This window comes from Triplophysa rosa, linkage group LG23 (assembly GCF_024868665.1).
Source record: "Triplophysa rosa linkage group LG23, Trosa_1v2, whole genome shotgun sequence".
Taxonomy (NCBI): domain Eukaryota; kingdom Metazoa; phylum Chordata; class Actinopteri; order Cypriniformes; family Nemacheilidae; genus Triplophysa; species Triplophysa rosa.
Genome location: NC_079912.1, coordinates 1,531,161 through 1,542,056, shown reverse-complemented (window position 1 = coordinate 1,542,056; position 10,896 = coordinate 1,531,161). Strand labels below are relative to the sequence as shown.

Below are 10,896 nucleotides of genomic sequence, written 5' to 3'. Positions count from 1 at the left end.
GGGTTCGTCCTTGAGAACCTATCAGCTTCTGACTAGTTTAGAAAACTCAACTCAGCTTTATTTATATAGAGCTTTTTACAATTTGCATTGTTACAAAGCAGCTGTACATGAGACATATTGACTATAAGCAAAACAATTAAAGTTGTATCTGTAAAAACAAGAAAAAAGGTGAAAACACAGAAGACAGACATACCCACATACAAAACACTCCACACACACAATATGCACATGTACTAACACACATAGACACACACACGGACAAGCACGCACACACACACACACACGTACACACACCCGTTGGGTTTCCATGTTTTATGGGGACATTCCATAGACACAATGGTTTGTATACTGTACAAACTGTATATCATATTCCCTATCCCTAATCCACCCCCTAAACCTAACAATCACACAAAACTTTCTGCTCTTTTAGATTTTCAAAAAAGTTAATTCTGTATGATTTATAAGCTTGTTTCCTCATGGGGACAAAAAAATGTCCCCACAAGGACAAGGATTTTGGATATTGCCATCTTTGTGGGGACATTTTGTCCCCGTACCGTAGGGTTTACCCTACCCACAGACAAGTACGCACACACACAGACACGCGCACACACACACAGACATGCACACACACACACAGACATGCACACACACAGACATGCACGCACACACACAGACACGCACGCACACACACGCACGCACGCACAGTGAGAGCACACATTTAAGATAAAGGAGAGAGAAGCACAGGTCAAATATAACAGACTATAAATTCCTATATGCAATATTAGTATATTAGTATTAATATAAGTAAAACTTTAAAATTCTAAATTCTGGCCAATGGAATTGGCGAATAAAATCTGCTGCATTCATTCACCTTTTGTTCTTTGGAGCTTTCGCTCATGACTAACAATCTTCGAGACTACAAGATCTCTACTACACTGCCGGATTCTTACGACGTGGTGCAGTGGACTGTCCCTTCCTGCAGCGACTTCCCCTGGGCGTCTCGGCGGTTCCAGAGGTGTTCGAGATTCTAAAAGAGCTAATTTTCTCCAGCGTGGCATGTCCCGCTGTTCTCGTGGGTGCGATACCCTCATCGAGGAGTGGGGCGGACACGATGTCTGCCTCAAGTGTTTGGGTCTCCAGCACGCTGAGGCTGCCTTCGTGGACACATCTTGCCCGCACTGCGGGCGGATGGCGATCCAGACATTGCGGTCACGGGTGGCTGTCTTCTTTCGAGAAGCAGCCACCACCTCGCTTGCTTCCCAGGCCGTGACGAAAGTGGCTAAGACCCTACCGTCCACCAAGGCGAGCAGCGAGGGTGATATGGGGGCTATTGCGAGCGTAAATCCATCAGCCAAGCGCTCACGGACCGCTCGCACCCCGTCTCGCTCATCTGACCGTTCCCTAGAAGGCGGATACACACCGTCTGAATCCTCAGTCACGCATTCGGAAATGGTGCGTGATGATGATGAGATGTCGATCGCAGCATCGGAGGGCGATTTGCTGGCATCCGATCCCGACTATTCCTTGCAGCTCCCTCCCACGGGGGGGTCGAGCTCAGGAAGAAGCAGATATAGAGATGTCAACTATGCTGTCCCGGGCCGCCGTGAGCATTGGGCTGCAGTGCACCGCACCGCCTCTTCCTCAATGCTCGCGGCTGAACACATGGTACCTGGGCTCTGGGCGCGGCTTGGAGTCGCGCTCAGAATCCCGGTTCCATTCTTCCCGGAAGTGCATGAGGAACTGAGTAAGACCTGGAAAGCCCTTTTTTGCTCGTTCACGTCAAACCAGTTCCATCGCCCTTTCTTCCCTCGATGGTGGGGCAGCTAGAGGCTATGTTGACGTGCCCCAGGTGGAACGTGCAGTCGCGGTGCACCTGTGCCCGCAGACGGCGGCCACCTGGAGAGGTCGACCTAGACTCCCGTCCAAGGCGTGTAGGGCTTCGGCATCTCTGGTGTCGAAAGCCTACACTGCTGTGGGCCAAGCTGCCTCCTCTCTCCACGCCATGGCCATCCTGCAGGTCCACCAGGCCAAGGCGTTGAAAGAGCTCCACGAGGGTATGGCCGACGGAGTGTTGATGCAGGAACTCCGCACCGCCACCGACCTCGCCCTACGTGCGACCAATGTGACCGCGCGGGCCTTGGGTCAGGCGATGTCCACACTCGTGGTCCAGGAGAGGCATCTCTGGCTCAACCTGGGGCAGATGAGTGATGCCGAGAAAGTTCGCTTTCTCGACGCACCCATCGCGCAAGGTGGGGCTGTTCGGCAACACTGTCGAGGACTTTTCACAACAGTTCTCGACAGTGAAGAAGCAGACAGAGGCGATCAGCCATATTCTACCCCGCCACGCATCGGCCGCCTACAGGCCATCGAGATCCCGTGCGGCGTCTGCTCCCCAACAGCCCTGGCCCTCTCCGGCGCTCCCTAACCAGGCGGCCCCCCGGAAGAGGACATCGAAGAGGAGACCGCCACCCCGTCAGCAACCGTCGCAGATGAAGCGACCCTGACGGGAAGACCCCACGGAGATTAACATCATCGGGCCCGACCCCAGCCATTACATCGCTTATCAGTCGATCCGGGATGGTTCCTGCCCCGTCTCAACATCAGCTAGGTCCCAACGGGGAAACAATCCATCTCGGCTACGCGATCCAGTTAGCCAGACAACCGCCCAAGTTTCGGGGCATCCTCTCAACCTCAGTCAGAGGCGAGGATGCTCCCGTGCTTCGGGCCGAGGTCGCCACCCTTCTAGCGAAGGAAGCGATCAAGCTCGTCCCTCTAGCCGAGATGTTCAACGGGTTTTACAGCCTGTACTTCATCATCCCCAAAAAGGACGGGGGTTGCGCCCTATTCTAGATCTGCGTACCCTGAACAGGCACCTGCACAAGCTGCCGTTCAGGATGCTCACGCAGAAGCACATCCTGGCGTCTATCAGGTGTCAAGATTAGTTCATGGCAATCGACCTGAAGGACGCTTACTTTCATGTCTCGATTCTCCCTCGTCATCGCCCGTTCCTACGGTTCGCTTTCGAGGGTCAGGCATATCAGTACAGAGTCCTCCCTTTCGGTCTGTCCCTGTCCCCACGAGTCTTCACGAAGATCGTGGAAGCCGCCCTCACTCCCCTCAGGGAGAGAGGTGTGCAGGTACTAAACTATCTCGGTGACTGGCTCATCTTGGCACACATCTTGGAGATCTGTTATGTACACACAGGGACCTAGTGCTTCAGCATCTAGATTGATTGGGACTACAGGTCAACCGAGAAAAGAGCAATTTCATGAAATTATTATTTTATATATGATTTGATTTTACTGGTGATCCAAAACACAGAAAGAAACTTAGTGTTAGAAAGGAACCTGAAATGTTACACTACGTATTACGTGAAGTCATGAACGCGCATCGCAGAACAGAGCAAGGCAAGCATTTGTGTTTATAAAGCATATACATTTTTATGTTTTTTAGAAAATGACGTTTCACTAGATAAGACCTTTATTCATCGTCTGGTATCGTTTAAAGCCCTTTGAAGCTGCACTGAAACTGTAATTTTGACCTCCAACCGTTTGGAGTCCATTGAAGTCCACTATATGGAGAAAAATCCTGGAATGCTTTCATCAAAAACCTTAATTTCTTTTCGAAGATTGTGTTTTATTAACTTGATTTATTTAAGTAAATTGAACGAGCATCTAATGTTATTTTGATCTACTTGATTGAAACATGTTATTTTAAAATGTAAACATTTAGCTAAGCCAAAGCATAACTGTTTTAAATCCGTTTAACACAGTGCGGTTGTGTTTGAACTAGGGCTGTCAACGTTAACGCGTTAACGCATGCGATTAATTTTTTCAAATTAACGCGTGAAAAATATTTAACGCAATTAACGCAGCATCCGTTTGTTTTGACATCCTTTGTCTAGCGTTACATTATGTAATCACGCTCTTATTTGTGTACAGGCTTTTAAACTACTTAAGCGCGATTTGAAACAGTTGCTTTGACATGTTCAATGAAGATAGACAGCTTCTAAGTGGGACGCGGCAAAACGCAACGCGAGGTCCAGTCTGGTGTAAACAGTCACGGGCTGAAGGCTGCGTCGGTGAATCTCTGTCAAACAGCGCATCCGTGTTAATTTCTCTTTCGTGCTTGAATGGATAAAACCACACAAGATTATGTCAGAAAGCCCGTTTTGTCTAGCATTTTCTTAAGCACAGACGTCAAAGTGTAAAATAAAATCTTAAATGAATGCAAAGAGTTGTGAAAATGGGAGTGCAGTGACGGTCAGATCTGCGTACTGAGACAGCTCTTAAAGGGGCCACGTTCTTAAACGTGCTGCTGTGACTCCTGTCACTAATGTTAATCAAAGAACAAAATAAAAGAAGAAATCAATGTGATTTTGTAGCTTTAACGAGAATTCTTCTGCATTTAATTTATAATTTAGCATTAAAGACTGTAAAGTGTTTGAGACCTTCCGTCTGTATATTTCCTACATGATAGCTCTCAATTATACTGTTGAATGGCTATAATTAATGTTAAAATAATCAATTTAATAGAGACATCAGTTACAGTACTAATATCAAAATGTTTTCTTTCATTCATATAATGACGCCGTTAAAGAAATATGTTGTTTCTACATCAATTTGAAGATTAAATGTGAAATTATGAAAATGTAAAAGTATATTTTAAAATATAATTGTTATGTGCGATTAATCGTGATTAATCACAGAAAAAATGTGTGATTAATCTGATTATTTTTTAAATTGATTGACAGCACTTTGAACATAATTTTCACTTTATTTAACAATTCATTTTGTTTTAACACCATTGTATTAGGCTACGTTTTGAGGGTATACATCTTGACCAATATGTGTTGAAATTGATATATTACTATCAGAGCTGGGTAGTAACCGATTACTTGTAATCTGGATTATGTAATTAGATAATCTTGTAGTTGAATTACATTACATTTTAAAATACTCGTAATTAGAGTACAGTTACTATTTTATTGTTACAGATTACATTACATAGATACATACTACTTTTTTATTTTTTGGTAAGCCTACCACTTTAACTGTTAAAACAACCAACCAGCCCACGATCTAAATTATGTAGACAAAAGTTTATGTCTTAGAATATAATCTTATTGTCAGATTGCTGTCTGAATCCTTTTTGTTTTGACCATCACTGCATGAATATTACACCCATGTGCATTGATTTGGTATCTACACTTGACATCTACACTGTAAAGCCTTTTTCTAATCTTTAACCATTTTTATTGTAACTACATGTGCTGTTGTATTGCAGTCATTCAGTATAAAGGCCTTTGACCAACTTCTAGTACTTCATGTATTTTTATAATTTAATTTAATATAATTTTAATGTTTTAAAATTTAACAAGAAAATTGTTTATCTTAAGAAAAGGTTAAGATAAAACAGACACTTGTAAACAAATGTAATCCAAATCTAATCAAAAAGTAGTCAGATTACGTTGCAAGAAATGTGTAATCTAAGGGATCATGTCACTGATTTACAAATTTTGCCATGTAGTTTGTGATCAGTAACTGATTAAAAATCCCAAGTAATCTACCCAGCTCTGATTACTATACGTGTTCCATGTTTTTTCTCTATCCATTCTCTCGTCTTATTTTAAATGTAATTAATTTCTTGGCCCTTCCTGAACAGTACACAGATATCAGATTTGCTAATAAAAATATTTGTTGTGCATTCATCAGTGATTTGATATTGTGTTTCTTACTAAATGTTGATTTTGAACTTTTTGTGAAAAGAGGCAGAATTTCAATACTGCTTTATTTATGTTTGTTTGCTGCTCTACTCTCTCAGTCTTCATGATTACAAGACAAACATAAACTGGGTAAAACATTTTTTTGTTATTTTTCAAAAATGTGTTTGTGTAAATAAAACAAAGCTGTATTAGGCCTATGCATGAATGTCTGTTGTGTATAAATGTGTGTTGTTCTAGAGACAGTTAGTGAAGCGCTCAGAGGTTTTTGTCCAGCTGCTCTATTAGTTTCTATCACTGTGGTACACGTTCGGCGGCGGCACCAGACTGGATGTTGGCAGTAAGTACAAAATTATATCAAAATGTTCTTGCTGTTGCTTTTTCATACACATTCATACTTAGTATCATTTGTAATTGTAATTTTTTCATTTATTTATTTTTTATTTCGCAGTTGCAGCGCATTGAATATTTGAATGTAGAGATTATTTTGTTTACTGCTTGCTGTTGTGCTCTAAATGCGACGTTTGATGTGCTCAAAAATGTCAAGGTATATTGGGCACACGTTTTAATATAATGTAAAGTCTTAAACCTCCACGTCTCGATATTAAAATAATTATCATGCAGAGTTTTAGAAAAAAAGTTTGAACTACAGGAATCACATATTCATGCCAAAAGTGTTTTATCGCTAGTAGGTTTGGATTATGTTGAATGCTGATGGGGAAATATATTTTTCATTTTAACTTTGGTAGTTTCTAAATCTTTATTTTTGTGTTTATGAATTTGTTTTGAGTATGTTTTTATAACAATTACAAAAAACAACAATTAGCGATTTGTAATGATTATGAAGACTCGTGCATGATTTCACCAGTGGTGCCATTATTTTATCCGACATGCCACAGTTAAACAAAAATATTATGTAGAAACTATGGTGAATGTAAACATTATATAGAAAGTGTAAAGTAGAATTAAAAGCCTTAAAGTCTGCACCAACACAGTCTTGATCCTAAGTGAATTTTTGCATGTATTCAGTTTTTTTTCTTGTAATTTACTGATTTTTAAAAATACTAGATTAAACCGGCAAAACAATATTTATTAAACGTGGTTGTTTATATTTCATTTGGCAATACAACTCTTCTTTTTTTTGCCCTGTGTTCTCTGTATATCAGGTGTAACTCGTCCTACAGTTACGGTCCTGCCGGCGTCCAGTGAAGAGATTTCCAGTAAGCAGACAGCAACACTGATGTGTGTGGTCAGCAAGGGCTTCCCTTCAGACTGGAGCTTGAGCTGGAAGGTGGATGGGAACAGCAGGTCTCAGGAGAACAGCGCTGGACTCCTGCAGAAGGACGGTCTGTACAGCTGGAGCAGCAGTCTGACTCTCTCTGAACACGACTGGATCAAGAGCGTCTCAGTGAGCTGTGAGGCCACACGAGGAGACCAGACAGTCACTGGACAAGTGAAGAGAGATCAGTGTTCTCCATAGATCCTCTGTCTTCTGCTCTTCTTCTCATTCATGTCTCACAACAGTGAGTTTCTATTCATATGTGCTTCATTCATTCACTGATGAGTATCTTTTGCTAAAATTCAATAAAAGAAAAATAAGATTTGATTGTGTCAATTCATTCTGTCTCTTTTCATTTTGATCGTGTCTTGGGTCATTTGTCACTTCAGGGTTTCAATTCACATTTATAAAAAGAAACGTCAGTCAATGAAGCATGAACACACCTGCAGATAAACTGACACGAGACCAAACCAGCAGTAACCTCCTACATACAGTATGATAGTCTGTAATGAATGAAAATAATTTAAAAATAGAAATAAGAACAGATATACAGTGAAAGAGAACAAATCAAATGTATAGAATATGTTGTGAGTGTGTTGTGTAGTTGTTGTGTGTTATTGTGTTGATTGTATTAGAGGAACATCAAACATCTGCTGTGTTATGAGAGGAACAGAATCTCTCACCCTGATGATGCAAATCTGAGTTTCAGTTTCACTGTTTCTCACTTTATTCTCTCATCTGAGACGCTTCAGTTTGACTGATGGATGAGACGTGAGCTTTCTTCATATTCATCACTTCACAATCACTCTTATCTCAGCACTCAGATTCATTTATTGAATGTTTATGAAAGTTTTTTATTCTACTCTTATCGTATCAACTAAAGCTTATTTAGCATTGAGAAAGATGCCTAAAAATGCACATATTGTCATTTAGTAACTGGTTTACATCCAACAAAAATGTGGATGTTCTTTACAATCTTCTGAAGTCATGAGCAGCTGTGAGTGATTCTGTCTGTTTGTTTCTCAAACACATTTATCATCAAGTTTAGAATGAGTGAAATAATGACAGAATTTATATTTTTAAGTGAATGAATGCTTTAAAATGAAAAGCGTGCGTGCGTGTGTGTGTGCGTGCGTGTCTCAGGTGTCTGACTGATGGAGGTTTTTGTACGACTCTTTATCACTGTGTCAACACATAGCTACCACTGATGCTGTGTCTACTCATACAGTAATAATGTCCTGCATCTTCACTCTTGACTCCACTGATGCTCAGAGTGAAATCTGTACCATATTCTTCTCCATCTCCACTGAATCGATCTGGAGTGTCACCATAACGATCATTTACTCCAGTAATGAGGAGTTTAGGAGCTTCTCCAGGTTTCTGCTGATACCAAGATAAACCCCAGCTATCTATTCCAGGATTAGTTGTACACTTTATATTTACATTTTGACCCTCAGAAACAGGTTCAGCTTTACTCTGAGTTACAGTAACTCCTCTGGATTCTGTTGAGAAGAAAACAGATTGACTTAAAAATAACATTAAAAGTAACAAATAATGACTCAACAAATAAACATTAAAGATTAAATTCTGTTACCTTGAATAAAAACAGCAAGAATGCACATGAAGGTGATGATGAAGAGATTCATTTTGTGTGTTTGTTGTGTGTTTTGTGTTGTAAAGTGAGAAACTTAGAGACAGTTAAACACACTGAAGCACTGAAGCATGAGCTGATCATGCAAAACACTCCACGTCATTTACAAAACCTCCTACTAAACTTATAAAGTCCACACTGTGATGAAGAGTCTTTTCAATACAAACATAAACAAACAAGCGTTAATTTTCTTCAGGGGTGGAGTGAAGAAAATTATCATTACAAATATAAACATCAGATTGATTATTTTACTCTTACTGAATAAACTGAAATTCATCATTGAGAATCTGTTATAAGTTGAATGAATAAAACAGCACAGATGAGAGACTGAGATCATAAAGGTTTACAGTAATGATGAGATTCATGAGATGAACTCAAACACTGGGTTTCAAGCACACAAAGAGTCTGTATTCTCTCTCTCTCTCTCTCTCTCTCTCTCTCTCTCTCTCTCTCTCTCTCTCTCTCTCTCTCTCTCTCTCTCTCTCTCTCTCTCTCTCTCTCTCTCTCTCTCTCTCTCTCTCTCTCTCTCTCTCTCTCTCTCTCTCTCTCTCTCTCTCTCTCTCTCTCTCTCTCTCTCTCTCTCTCTCTCTCTCTCTCTCTCTCTCTCTCTCTCTCTCTCTCTCTCTCTCTCTCTCTCTCTCTCTGTGTGTGATCTTCACCTCTCATCAGTCTACAACCACATCAGCTCATGTTGCTGTAAGATTCAATAACTGATTTATTGACAGTACATTGTGTTGAATTGCTCATTTTCAGCTTCATCATCTAAATTCTTTGATAAAGTTTGCACAATAAAATGATAATGAGGTGGTTTAATCATTGGAAAGCTGCATTTACTGATGAATCTTAAATAAATCTCTTGTGATTAACATCATCAAAACACCAAAGCAGTGCGTGTGTGAGGTTTTTGTTTGACTCTTTATCACGATGTCAACACTCCACCACTGTGAAAACTCTGACATAATAATGTCCTGAACTCCACTGAGAGCTGAACCAGATCTGTCACTGCTGGTTCTTGTGTAACAACAAAACACATCTCTGCTGGTTTTACACTTCAGAGTGACCGTCTCTCCTACTGTAACAGGTTTCACTGATGGAGTCTGAATCACTGTGATCTCAGCTTGACAATCTGTAACTGATACAAACATCCATCACACTTACAACATCTACATTCAACTTATGACTGAATGACAATCATCACATGAAGTGATATGATGGAGTTTAGTGAGTAGAATGAAAATGATGTACCTTGAATAAAGATGATTAGTGTCCAGATGAAGATGTATGAGCTCATGGTGATTTCTGCTTGTGTGTTGAACAGATGTTCACATCACAGAGCCGTCCACACTTTAACAGCACAAACCTGTCAACATTTCCTCTCTTTATTCAAAATCACTTCCTCTAGAGACACATCACACCACATCTCAATCATCAATCACTTCAATATGTTATCAATATAAACATCAAGCGTAGTGTCAGTTCTGGCAGGTCATGTGAGTCTAGCTTGCATCAGCCAATCACATCAGGTGCAGCTAATCAAAGTTGTCCAATAGTCATACAACACACACTAGACTGCGTCCTATTTAAGTTGCCTTTCTTTGCTCTTCATCAGCTGCTTAATTGTGCCGCACAAAAAACCCACCTCCATTCCCAACTTCTCCATATCTGCCTGTCTCTGTCAGATCATTTTCATTTTATTCTGTTACTCATCATGAACTGTTCTGGTTCCCCAGGTGGGGTACATGTATTGCTGCGCTCCCGCCCAGTTTGCCCAGAACAGTTTCATTCAGCAAACCTTAAATATTGCTTTTGTTGAAATATTTGATGACAGTGGTCCTGACAGAAATACAGTTTAAACAGGATATCCTTGTATTTGGTTATTTAATTTGACTTTTACTTGTTTTATATGTTTTTATGTGAAGAGAAACTACAGATATGATGAACAGCTCACTTCACTGATCTATATTAATAAATTGTCAGGTATATGAATTTAAGCTCAGATTCCACCAATAAGCATCTCAGCAAAGAACTGCATTGAACTTCTAAAGAAACAAAATGTACTCCACAGACTTCTGTGTACACAACAACAACAACAACAACAATAACAATAACAACCAGAGATTTAATAGAAAAGGGATATTTCACCCAAAAATGAAAATTCTGTCATCATTTACTCACCTTCGAGTTGTTCCAAATGTAGAACAGCAAACAGTTCTGGGTCAGTTTTGTCTACCGTTGTCATTTGTC

The 10,896-nt window shown here is 40.6% G+C and overlaps 2 gene segments (V, D, J or C); one reads left to right on the top strand and one right to left on the bottom strand.

Annotated features, from left to right (window-relative positions):
* Positions 1-2,056: 2,056 nt before the first annotated feature.
* LOC130547442 (Ig lambda chain C region-like) lies at positions 2,057-7,317 on the top strand. The segment is given in 3 exon segments: positions 2,057-2,164; positions 6,011-6,062; positions 6,889-7,317. Coding segments are annotated over 3 exon segments (474 nt in total).
* Positions 7,318-8,180: 863 nt separating this feature from the next.
* On the bottom strand, positions 8,181-8,647 carry LOC130547441 (Ig kappa chain V-III region VH-like). The segment is given in 2 exon segments: positions 8,181-8,503; positions 8,596-8,647. Coding segments are annotated over 2 exon segments (375 nt in total).
* Positions 8,648-10,896: the final 2,249 nt, after the last annotated feature.